This window comes from Silurus aristotelis (assembly GCF_946808225.1).
Source record: "Silurus aristotelis genome assembly, chromosome: 1".
Classification (NCBI taxonomy): Eukaryota; Metazoa; Chordata; class Actinopteri; order Siluriformes; family Siluridae; genus Silurus; species Silurus aristotelis.
Genome location: NC_139574.1, coordinates 41668193 through 41681518, shown reverse-complemented (window position 1 = coordinate 41681518; position 13326 = coordinate 41668193). Strand labels below are relative to the sequence as shown.

At 40.3% G+C, this 13326-nt stretch overlaps 1 protein-coding gene across 1 annotated transcript; it reads left to right on the top strand.

The window, feature by feature from the left end:
- Window positions 1–2507: 2507 nt before the first annotated feature.
- Window positions 2508–6882, top strand: LOC310731619 (polyadenylate-binding protein 1-like 2; the record flags this gene model as incomplete). The annotated part of the gene is made up of 7 exons (XM_083551272.1): window positions 2508–2696; window positions 2923–3119; window positions 3248–3363; window positions 3495–3654; window positions 3864–4001; window positions 4883–4933; window positions 6874–6882. Exons 1-7 carry the CDS (start codon window positions 2519–2521, stop codon window positions 6880–6882), a joined length of 849 nt encoding a protein of 282 aa, XP_083407398.1. The 5' UTR covers window positions 2508–2518.
- Between the last annotated feature and the right edge of the window lie 6444 nt (window positions 6883–13326).

Sequence of the window (13326 nt, the reverse complement as noted above, 5' to 3'; positions counted from 1 at the left end):
ACATTGCATCACTTTTCAAGCTACTATCTCTTATTATATGTTACATTAACGACATAAACAACAACAGATTCATGTATCTTAAAAACAAAATTCTCATACGTGCATTACATTTACATTAATGTGTTTTTTCGTGAGCTCATCAGTGCAGTAGAGGACGATGAGTGGACGTCTCGACTGCGGCGGTAGAGGACGATGAGTGGACGTCTCGACTGCGGCGGTAGAGGACGATGAGTGGACGTCTCGACTGCGGCGGTAGAGGAACGATGAGTGGACGTCTCGTCTGCGGCGGTAGAGGACGATGAGTGGACGTCTCGTCTGCGGCGGTAGAGGAACGATGAGTGGACGTCTCGTCTGCGGCGGTAGAGGAACGATGAGTGGACGTCTCGTCTGCGGCGGTAGAGGAACGATGAGTGGACGTCTCGTCTGCGGCGGTAGAGGAACGATGAGTGGACGTCTCGTCTGCGGCGGTAGGGGACGATGAGTGGACGTCTTGTCTGTGGTGGTAGAGGATGATGAGTGGACGTCTCGTCTGTGGCGGTAGATGATGAGTGGACGTCTCGTCCGCGGGGGTAGTTGACGATGAGTGGACGTCTCGTCTGCGGCGGTTTGGCAGCACTGGGGTTATTCTCTGAAGCTGGAAACACACCTGCTCTCCGTCAGAAGAAATGGTTCGATCTGTTTTATAAGGTTTGTGCTGTTAAAATGTGTATGAGAACATAATTAAACACCGGTACCATAACCTAAAGGTCTTTATTTGTACAGAGTAAGAAATGTCCAGTGCAGTTCCACGGCCAGTCGAAACGTTCCGGTGGACCACAGAAACGTCTTTGTGGATTCCACCCTCCTAAAGTGTTCATTTCAGACTTTCAGGTGATCATCTCTTTCATGTCACGTCACTGTGGACCTGCACAACTATATTTGTGACCACACTCATGTGCTTTAAATGTCCTCTGCTGTGGGATGCAGAAATAATCGTTGCAATATTTATTTTTATTTACAAAATCTCAATAAAGTGATGTTTATGTAACAAACTGCACTGGAAGAAAGACAGACAGGCAAAAGTTCACCAAGCAGAGCTTCTTTATTTTCTTTCGTTTTCACCCTGGCGTTTTCCTTTCCAGTGCTCACACCAGGGTTCACCCACACACTCACGGTTCTGGACGCCTTTTCTTTTTTGACGTTCGCCGATGGTCCCTCCCTCACGCTTTCTCTCTTTAGCGCCCGCCAGAGTTTCCTCACGCACCGGCACAACTTTTCTTTGCGTCCACACGAGTTCACTTTGCGCCCGACGCGTCTTCCACCGGCGCCCGTCTGCGCTTATTTCCCCTTCAGCGACCTTCCGCTCGTCTCTCTGCTTGGTGTCCCTCTTTTTTTTTTGTGTCACCAGACTGAAACAGAGCACTGATTAGTCTCATCAGCTGCAGGTGTTTCTTACCGCTCGTGCCGTCCGGCTCCGCCTCCACTCGCGCACCGCTGCTACAGTTTACATCCCTAATCATATAGAACAATATCTGCTTTATCTATTCCCATTTCTCATCCAGTGATCAAATAGTGGAAGCACTGAGATCATTGTAAAAGACTTTGGTTTTTGCTCAAGTGTGTTAAAGTGTGTTATATTTATAGATCTTCACTTCACTTCTGCCCTCAGACTCTCACTAGTGTACAGAGATGATTGTGGATTAAACATATTAATGTGTGAATGTTAGATTCTGCGATGTTTCTTCTTATTTAAATCTGTAAAAAATACCAGGACTTAAAGGTAAATAAAACCTGTGTTCCACACTCTTTATTGTTCTTTTACCAGGTCGTAAGTGTTCCACCTGCTGCAAGTGTTCCACCTGCTTTACTCCACTCCTACTGCTGTAGCGCCCCCTACCTCCACCCCCACCATTATACAGCCCTTTATATGTCATTATCATCATCATTATGTTTAAGTTCATAATATACAATATGTGTCTTTACAGCCTGGTAGTCAAAGTCCATCTCCTTTAGCCAGTGATTCATCTGCATCCAGTCCTTCATCTGCATCCAGTCCTTCATCTGCATCCAGTCCTTCATCTGCATCCAGTCCTTCATCAGTCCTTCATCTGCATTTAGTCCTTCATCTGCATCCAGTCCTTCATCTGCATCCAGTCCTTCATCTGCATCCGGTCCTTCATCTGCATCCGGTCCTTCATCTGCATCCAGTCCTTCATCAGCATCCAGTCCTTCATCTGCATCCGGTCCTTCATCTGCATCCGGTCCTTCATCTGCATCCGGTCCTTCATCTGCATCCGGTCCTGCTTTTTAGACTGTTTTGTGCTTTTTGTTAACTTAATTTTTGTACTGAGAAATGTAGAAATGTAAGATCTTTTAAACCCGTATGTTTTACAATCTTTCAACATTTCAGAGTAGAAACTGATTGTAGTTCACTCATACTGATGTTTTTCTGTTTAAGACTGTAGGTTTGGTTTGGTGTTTATTCTCTTCTTTATAACTGACAGTTTGTTTGTTTGTTTGTTGTTTTTTTTAGATAAAAATGAATTCGAGTATTTCAGCACTGTATGTTGGTGATCTGCACCATGAAGTGACAGAAAACATGCTGATGGAGAAATTCAGCTCTGTGGGCCACGTTCACTCCATCCGGATCTGCAGGAACTGGAACACCGGCGTTTCACTCAGTTACGCCTACGTCAACTTTTACCAGCGAGCCGATGGTAATTAAATCCTCATTAAACCCTGATACACTATTTCTGCATCTACACCAGTTTATTGTCTACTTAATACTCCAGGAGTAATTTCTGTATTATTTTACTACTTTATTATGTGAATATGGTCAGGTTTTGTGCCTTAAATAAAATTTGAGAGTGTTTTCTCCTCACCCATCTTTCCCCAGTCTTTTTTACTGAAATGAATGACCTGTAATGAATTTTGTTTCCTCAGCTGAGCGAGCGTTGGCAACACTTAATTGTGAGCTCCTTATGGGGAACCCTATGAGAGTCATGTGGTCTCAGAGGGATTCCACCATGAGGAAAAGCGGCATCGGAAACCTGTTCATCAAGAACTTGGACCTGGAGAAGATTGACAGCATGGCCCTTTTTGACCTGTTCTCAGTCTTTGGGAAGATCCTGTCATGCAGGGTTTGTGCTTTAAACTGTTTGGATCTGAATAACATCTGTATAGCATGATTAGCATGTTTTCTACTAAAGTCCTGTATTAGATCTGTTTGATATGAATTGTGTGTTGACATGACGTGTCTCTCCTGAAGGTTGTCCGTTACAAGACGGGGACAAAAGGATATGGATACGTCCAATTTGAGTCTCCAGAGGTGGCGAATTTGGCAAAAGAGAAACTCAATGGCAAACTTCTTAACGGCCATAAAGTGTAAGCTATTAACATAAAGTGTGGGTTTGGTCATATGAGGGGATTTCAGTCAGCATCAGGGGGTAATTTTTCTGGTGTCGGCATAAAGACTAACAGCAGTGTTTAAGAGCAGTGTCTTTGTTGTGTTACAGCTCCATCCAACACTTTAAGTCTCGTAAGGAGCGCGAGACTGAGAGGAACCACCACACCCAGGTCTTCATTAACAAGCAGAAGACCTTACTGAGACCAGAACACCAGGATAACCCTGTCCATCATAACGTGCAGAGGATGAAGAATGTGCAGGTGAAGACTGTACCCTAAACATCTACCACCCCATGCTGTCCCCATTAAAATGATTTGATGCTGAAGTTTAATATTGCAGTTAAATGGGTTACTGGCTGAAAAGGTTAAAGATCCTCCTCTAGCTGGTTCCCTCAAGAGCCTCCTGCTAGCAGTGATGATGATCTGATAAAACAAAATGGAATGAAGTGTTTACAGCTGTGTGTGTCTTTGTGTTACAGACTCAGAATATGACTCCCTTCACACCAAGCCAGAAGGGAGAGCGAAATAAAGAGAATGCCCCAGCAGTAAACACAGTTTCTGCTGTAGAAGAGCGCACAACTGTGGATGAGAAACCAGCTCTACCTCAAGTTCCAGCTGTAAAACAGAGTCCAGCTCCATCTCATGTTCCAGCTGTAGAACAGAGTCCAGCTCCACCTCATGTTTCAGCTGTAGAACAGAGTCCAACTCCACCTCATGTTCCAGCTGTAGAACGGAGTCCAGCTCCACCTCATGTTCCAGATGTGCAGGATGTATCCATGGCTGCAGCACCTCAGAAGCGCTTAACCATTTACATGTTGGAGTCTGCAGATTTTGAAATGCAGATCCAGATGGCACGTAAGTGTTACACTCACATACACACACACACACACACACACACACACACACACACACACACACACACACACACACACACACACAAGCAGTTTCAGTAACTCTCTCTCTCTCTCTCTCTCTCTCTCTCTCTCTCTCTCCCTCTCTCTCTCTCTCTCCCTCTCTCTCTCTCTCTCTCTCTCTCTCTCTCTCTCTCTCTCTCGCTCTGCAGATGATCACCTGTTGCCTCTGGTAGAGAAAATACACCCGGCTGAAGCGAATAAAATTTCATGGATGCTGATTGGGAGTGAAAACAACTTTGAAATCATGAAGATGATTTCTGATCCTGATCTTCTGCAAACAAAAGTGAGCAAACACACACACACACACACACACACACACACACACACACACACACACACACACACACACTAATATTATATTTAGGAATGATTTGTAATAAGTGGTTGTAGTAATGAGTGTATTATTATGTTAAATAATATTATATTAATATGATGATTAACTTTTGGTCATGTGGTAACAAAACCCCACCCACCAATTCCTCATTTACATCTATTCATAATCACACACATCACTCCTCTATTCACTCTTTATATGCACGTGACACACGTGTGATAGAAGTGTATAAGTGTGTGTTTGTGTGCAGGTGGATGAAATGAACATGATCCTAAAAACAGGAAAAGCAGGAGTCAAGTCGGTGAGTATCCTCACACACACACACACACACACACACACACACACACACACACACACACACACACACACACACACACACACATTATATATATATATATCCAGTGAGGAAAATAAGTATTTGAACACCCTGCTATTTTGCAAGTTCTCCCACTTAGAAATCATGGGGGGGAAATCACAATATATGATTTTTAAACTATTTATTTGTATGATACAGCTGCAAATAAGTATTTGAACACCTGTCTATCAGCTAGAATTCTGACCCTTAAAGACCTGTTAGTCTGCCTTTAAAATGTCCACCTCCACTACATTTATTATCCTAAATTAGATGCACCTGTTTGAGGTCGTTAGCTGCATAAAGACACCTGTCTTAGTCTATTACTGTTGGTAATACACTAAGACGTCATGGTTTGAAATCCTGCATGGCACGGAAGGTTCTCCTGCTTAAACCAGCACATGTCCAGGCACGTCTTAAGTTTGCCAATGACCATTTGGATGATCCAGAGGAGTCATGGGAAAAAGTCATGTGGTCAGATGAGACCAAAATAGAACTTTTGGGTCATAATTCCACTAAACGTGTTTGGAGGAAGAAGAATGATGAGTACCATCCCAAGAACACCATCCCTACTGTGAAGCATGGGGGTGGTAGCATCATGCTTTGGGGGTGTTTTTCTGCACATGGGACAGGACGACTGCACTGTATTAAGGAGAGGATGACCGGGGCCATGTATTGCAAGATTTTGGGGAACAACCTCCTTCCCTCAGTTAGAGCATTGAAGATGGGTCGAGGCTTGGTCTTCCAACATGACAATGACCCGAAGCACACAGCCAGGATAACCAAGGAGTGGCTCTGTAAGAAGCATATCAAGGTTCTGGCGTGGCCTAGCCAGTCTCCAGACCTATACCCAATAGAGAATCTTTGGAGAGAGCTCAAACTCCGTGTTTCTCAGCGACAGGCCAGAAACCTGACTGATCTAGAGAAGATCTGTGTGGAGGAGTGGGCCAAAATCCCTCCTGCAGTGTGTGCAAACCTGGTGAAAAACTACAGGAAACGTTTGACTTCTGTAATTGCAAACAAAGGCTACTGTACCAAATATTAACATTGACTTTCTCAGGGGTTCAAATACTTATTTGCAGCTGTATCATACAAATAAATAGTAAAAAAATCATATATTGTGATTTCTGGATTTATTTTTTTTAGATTATGTCTCTCACAGTGGACATGCACCTACGATGACAATTTCAGACCCCTCCATGATTTCTAAGTGGGAGAACCTGCAAAATAGCAGGGTGTTCAAATACTTATTTTCCTCACTGTATATATATATATATATGATGAGTAGACTAAACCTCCTCTGCATTTTTCTTTCAGGAAACAAAGATGCTCTTTGGCACAAAGAAAAAGAGGAACAACAAGAAGATATATTTATAATAATAATAATAATAATAATAATAATAATAATAATCATTTTTTTAAATATGATATTAATATTGCACGTTATTATATTTTTTATGTTTATATACTTCTTTTTTTATTATTATATTATTTAGGAAAATAAATAAAAACAATCCACAATGTAAATGTTTTCGAGTGTTTTGAATCGTGATTATTAAACATTTTATAAGAACTTTAAGAGGAACTTGTCAAGTGATTGTGATACACATGCATGAAAGAAGAACATTTTAATAAATATTTTCCTGAAACCAGCAACAAATCAACATCACACTTTTAAACCTTCATTCATACATATTTATAAAATCAAAGCTTTTAATGTATCAATATTTTTAAAACTACAAAAGCTCTTTTTTAGCCAGTGACATACAGTGCAGTATTATAGCCTGATGATTTTCATTTCTTTCATAGAGATTTTATACAAATAGTTTGTAATTCTTCTTTCTAATTTTATTCTGCATGTGTGGGTGTTTCCTCTATTTGTGCACCAGCTCTCATAACAGTTCCTACTGCTGTAACTGTATAATAAAGGCATTTAAAACACTATAAATATATAAAAAGTGTCTACGTCCAGCTGGTTCAGCATCTCCATCATGAATTCCACTGATGCTTCATCTGCTTTAGAGTCACGTGAGCTCCATCCACCAACACTACAGGGATGTGGAGCTCACTGCCACGTACCGTTTCATTTCACTAATTCTCCAGGGCAGACCCCCGAGTAGATGTCAGAGGGGTAGAATCAAATCTGCCCTTCCCAATTGATGTTATTGGAGTAAACATGAATAAACCTCTACCTTTTCCCAAATCATCCCCTTAATCCTTTTTTGAAGGAAAGAACAGTATGTAGAAATAAAATCCACCCTCCTATAAAATCTACAGCTTTAAACCCAACTTGTAATCTCACTGAACTGAAGCATTGATTCACTTAAATCATAGTACATTTGTATCATTTGTAATGTATTATTAGTGCAGTTGCAGCTAAATGTAGAGCTGCTACTAGATGAAAAGGATTAGAGGTGATGTAGGGCTTTTGTGTGTGTTTTCAGAAGAATCCAGACTCTGGTGAGGACTATGAGGTCTGTGCTGATGATCACTAAATTGACTGAAGATCACGTTCACGTTCTTAGTGGTTTTTGATGAGGAACATAATCAGGATCCCCACTCTGTTCAGATTGAGTTTATAATTGTTTACATCATTTAACAAACATTTAAAATATATATATAAATAATAAGGATAATAATAATGAAGATGATAATGGGTTCAGCAGGTTCACAGAATAATTCATGAGTCACTGTTCTATGTACAATAAAACATTTTATTTTTAATGACTGAAAATGCTACAACAATGTCAAACGATAAAGTATAATTGATGCAAACACACAAAGGTACAAATACAAATACAAAACAATAGATACAAATAGCAGTAAATCCACAAAAGTAAAATCATAACACAACTATATAATATTAGCACAAATATTTATAAACAGTAAAATGATATCAAGTCTCTGAGTGGCTTAAAATACCGGAAATAAATAATTAGAGGAGCAGAACTGGAATAAACAGCAGGTGTGGCTGCAGATGAAGGACTGGATGCAGATGAAGGACCGGATGCAGATGAAGGACTGGATGCAGATGAAGGACTGGATGCAGATGAAGGACTGGATGCAGATGAAGGACTGGATGCAGATGAAGGACTGGATGCAGATAAATCACTGGATGCAGATGAAGGACTGATGAAGGACTGGATGCGGATGAAGGACTGGATGCAGATGAAGGACTGGATGCAGATGAAGGACTGATGAAGGACTGGATGCGGATGAAGGACTGGATGCAGATGAAGGACTGGATGCAGATGAATCACTGGATGCAGATGAAGGACTGGATGCGGATGAAGGACCGGATGCAGATGAAGGACCGGATGCAGATGAAGGACTGGATGCGGATGAAGGACTGATGAAGGACCGGATGCAGATGAAGGACCGGATGCAGATGAAGGACCGGATGCAGATGAAGGACCGGATGCGGATGAAGGACTGGATGCGGATGAAGGACTGATGAAGGACCGGATGCAGATGAAGGACCGGATGCGGATGAAGGACCGGATGCAGATGAAGGACCGGATGCAGATGAAGGACTGGATGCAGATGAAGGACTGGATGCAGATGAATCACTGGCTGAAGGAGATGGACTTTGACTACCAGGCTGTAAAGACACATATTGTATATTATTAACTTAAGAATAATAATGATGATGATAATGACATATGAAGGTCTTTTTCAATGACATGAATCTGCATTGGTACATTTACATTAGGTTTGGCTGCTGAATTGTTGCTGAAGGATCCAGCAAACTATGACTTTGTAAACTGTGTGCTGAAAATGTAAAGATCTGATTTCCCTTTTGAAGAAAACACAAAATCTTCTATCCAATAAAAGACAATATGACTATAAAATATAAAAATAATGAATGAGCAGTGATAATGTAAGTGCAGGCTGTATAATGGTGGGGGTGGAGGTAGGGGGCGCTACAGCAGTAGGAGTGGAGTAAAGCAGGTGGAACACTTGCAGCAGGTGGAACACTTACGACCTGGTAAAAGAACAATAAAGAGTGTGGAACACAGGTTTTATTTACCTTTTAGTCCTGGTATTTTTTACAGATTTAAATAAGAAGAAACATCGCAAAATCTAACATTCACACATTAATATGTTTAATCCACAATCATCTCTGTACACTAGTGAGAGTCTGAGGGCAGAAGTGAAGTGATATGAAGATCATGAGCTCTTCTACAGATTCACACCTGTATTGTATTGTATGTTGTATTGTATTGTATTGTATTGTATTGTATTGTATTGTATTGTATGTTGTATTGTATTGTATTGTATGTTGTATCCTCAAAGAAACACTTAAACAAATAGAAGACAGTAAAAGAAAAAGGGGGAAAAGAAAATTACTGTAAATTGGTTTTCATAGAACATGTAGGAATTTGAAGCAGAAGTCAGAACAAGAAAAACACAGGTAGGAACTGAACCTCAGACCCCACTGTAATGTAGAACACAGACACACTGTATGACATTAAATCAGTTCACATTTATTAACAACATCCCGACTTCCCAAGCCATGGCATAATGACACCAGACTCTTTCTCCAAATAATTATAGAGGATCCTCACATACACAAAGCTTCTGTGTCTAAACTGCAATTTCTCGGGGCATCTGATATCAGAACAATGTAAAACTTAAAAGAAAAAAAAAAGGCAGGCAAAATATCCCTGTGCCCAAGACCAAGGAACAGCTCATGTATTTCCTAGGAATGTGGTTGCAGGAATTTTCAAGACTGGAAACTTCCCATATGAATTATCAGGAATATTTAGGTATTAACAGGAATTAATGGAAATACAGTTGGAATTTACAAAATTGCAAGTTATCCTATAACAGGGAACTTAAATGTAGTTAAAAAATAACTTGCTTGATAATCAACCAGATTGAATGCAGTTTCAGTTGAATTTCTACCTGCACATTTATCAATCACATGCACACAGCACACTTACTGCAGGGCTCCTGAGACCGTACCCCTACATGCACTGTGTTTTCTTCATCTAAACAATGAGTCACGCCTCAAAAAAGGGTAAAAATTACTGCCTTATGGGTAATAAAAGACCAATAATCAGGTTCTCAGGTCTACATTCCTTACTATTGAAGTAAACAGGACCAATACAGAACAGTTCATCAGACAGGAACACACACTGATTAGTCCCATCAGCCACAGATCTGCTTCTCACCGCTCGTTTCCCCCCGGCTCCACCCTCCATTCACCAACCGCCGCTCGTGCACGCACCCGCTGCTCCATCCAGCAGTAGTGTTTAGGTGTTGTGAGGTGAATCCAGTGTTAACCCTGTCAGAATGACTGCTGAAAGATCATCCACTTTCTTGTGCCAATCCATGTGATTAATTATAAAGTACAGATGTTTAAGTGAATCAGGTTCTGCCCCACATTAACTGTCAGCTATATTGCTTTCAGAGCTCAAAATGAACAAAGCACTAAAGCTGCAAGAAAATACCTCAACTTCAGATTCTGTCAAATTCCTTTTCTTTAAGGACATCAAACATCACTGACTTTACTAAAGTGGATTTCAAGAAAAAAAATACCATCATTGAATGCTCTCTGTGATGAAGAGACAATAAAAAAAAAAAATGAAGATGGTGAAACAACATGCACACTAAAGTACATGAAACGTTCGTATTTCACCATCTTCCTCTATTCCTGAATCATTTTCCATTTCTTCAAGTTGCTTCAACAGATCCTCGAAGCTGTCGACGTCAAAGGCTGGTACAGAATCCAGGATCTCTGTGCTGTTGTGGGGGTCTTCAGTATGATTCTGGGCTCCAGACTGGTTAAAAAAGTCACAATCCTCATTTAAAATGGAAAAGATGTCGTTGTTGAGCAAAGTGGTTTCCTCCTCGTCCTCGAGCTGAACCTCACTGCTTGTACACTCAGACCCATAGCAGGTGCTGTAAACAGAAGTGCACAATTTTAGCTGCATATTAAAGTAAATGAGTGGCGATTATGGCGATTATTTAAGATGCAGAGTAAAACTTCATTTGCATGTCATTCTTCTGAAACTGTTCCAATGCAGTTTACTAACTCACTTGGTCTGGCAGAAAGTCGACTCAGAAACAGAAGGGAAAAGAGGAGGATCAAAGCAGAAGTCTTTAGGAGACAGCAGTTCTTGGTGGCTAAGGCCGGGGAACTGATCACTAACTTCAGGCACGAGGTCATGGACTTGTACTTCTTCTGGCATGTTCATGACTATGTGGTGGTTTGGTTGATGATCAGGTCTCCTCTGTGAGTCACTACTCTGCAAACTGCCTTTTCTCCTTCCCTTCTTTGGAAGCGGTTTATAAACCCAATCTACATGATAGAAAAAAAAAATTTCAAGAGTAAGAAGCAACATAAAAACAATAAAAGTGTCAGAATTGATGTGTTTGTTTTGTTATTTTGCCATTTGTCCATAAAGAAAGTTCACCTACCAGGAAACAACTGTTCGTGTTCCTGTTTAAGCCTCCATGATTCAGTGTAGTAGGGTTTCTTCTGTTCTTCACTCAGTTTGTTCCACTGGATCCCAAGCTGCATGCTGATCTCTGCAGAGCTGCTATTTGGATTGGCCTTGGAAAAGATGGGCCGCTGTTTCCTCGCCCAAACCATGTAGGCATTCATTGGCCTTCTGATGTTGCCTTTTTTATCTCTGCACTTGGCAACGTTAAATTTATCTACAAAATAAAAGCTGTTACCCGTCTTATTATCTGTCATTATTTCTCCTTCTTTCTTCTGAAAGTCGCTCTTTCTGGCTGAAAAATCTTTTTTTGTGTCTTGGAGAGCGGATTGTTCAAAACATTGACGCTTATCACTAAAAACAATTAAAAACATTTCAGCTGTTTGTTTGCGCTTCATTGCTGTGGTCAGTAAATGTTTGTGTTGAACTGCAGCACAACAAAGTTGTCATGACAATAAAAGCAAGTCCAGGGCGCTATCAGAGATACCGACGTCACAAAAGAGGCTGGGCTTCAATGATTCAAACGCAGACACGGAAGCTGAAAACGGGTGGTGTAAAGACAAGCGAAGTGGTGTGTGATTGTAAACCCTACACGAGTTCCTATAGCGCTCCTCTGTTTAGACACAGTAGGGTATTAAAATATTAAGAATTATATTATTTATTAGAAAACACGTGTTTGCAGTTTGGAATGTGATTTTGATAAAAAATTATGGGGTTTAATTTTAGGTTTAATTAGTTAGTACTGCATTTAGGGACCTGTTGTTGTTATACTTAAAGTGACCATTAGGGGGAGTAGAAGTGCATTGAAAATAGAGAATGAGAGAACACGTGATTAGCGCGTGTCAGATGTGTGTTATGAGCTATTAGAAAATAAATCATTCATTCATGCTACCTGGCCTCGCTTCCTTCTGTTTCCTGACAACACTGCACTTTTAACAAACACTTTATTTAATTTCCCTTAGATTATTCATTATACTTACCTTCTCTGAACACAAACAGATGTTTTACTTAAACACATGGTAGTATTTATAGTCTCTGTTTATCTTTCAATTATAATCATCTACTTATCAAGACGTTTGTAAGTAAGAAATTATCATAAGAATAAAATAATCTGGTAAATTAATTACAAGGTAAATTAACTGTAATACATATTTTTTTTAGAAAACATTCAAGTCCAAAAATGTATTTAAAAAAGAAAAAACATTAATGAAAGATGTGATTGATTTTGATCTGCTGCCAGTCTTTTTACAAGCACTTAGTGTTTTCTCAACTGGTCCACGACTACACCATAATATGTATGCGATTTTTTTATATTGGTATTAAAATAAGAAACTAAACTCCTATAAAATCATCTCAGCAGTATTAAAATCAAGATTTGGTGATTTCTGTAAAAAGCTTGGTGTGGAATGGACGTCTCTGTTCACCTGTGTACAGCAGCACATGGGGAGGACAACAAATAATGACAAGAAACAAAAAAGTGACAAACTTCATTTGACTTTTCCTTCATCACCCTTATATATATTTATTTTAGACAAATGTATCCACTTTTTCCTGCAAGTCTGTGATCTTTATGCTAATGATCAGGAGTAAACATGAAATGAGGAACATCTCTTTTCCCCTCTTCACTCCGGTACCGATGGTCCTGATCACCTTTCCACCTGTTTGGGGATTTTATGGGTGATTTGTTTCTCAATAATAATAATTATAATAATAATAAATGATAAACTCTGTGTTTTAAAGAAAATAAAATCCATAAAGCTCAGAAACTCCAGGGGTCGTACAGTTCGCTTCATCCCGGCAGAGGGTCTTCATCCTCCACCTGGAACACGGCGTCTCTCGGAGCTACAGGAGGAAAATCCAAGTGATGCTGAGGAAAGAAAAGTCCAAACAAAT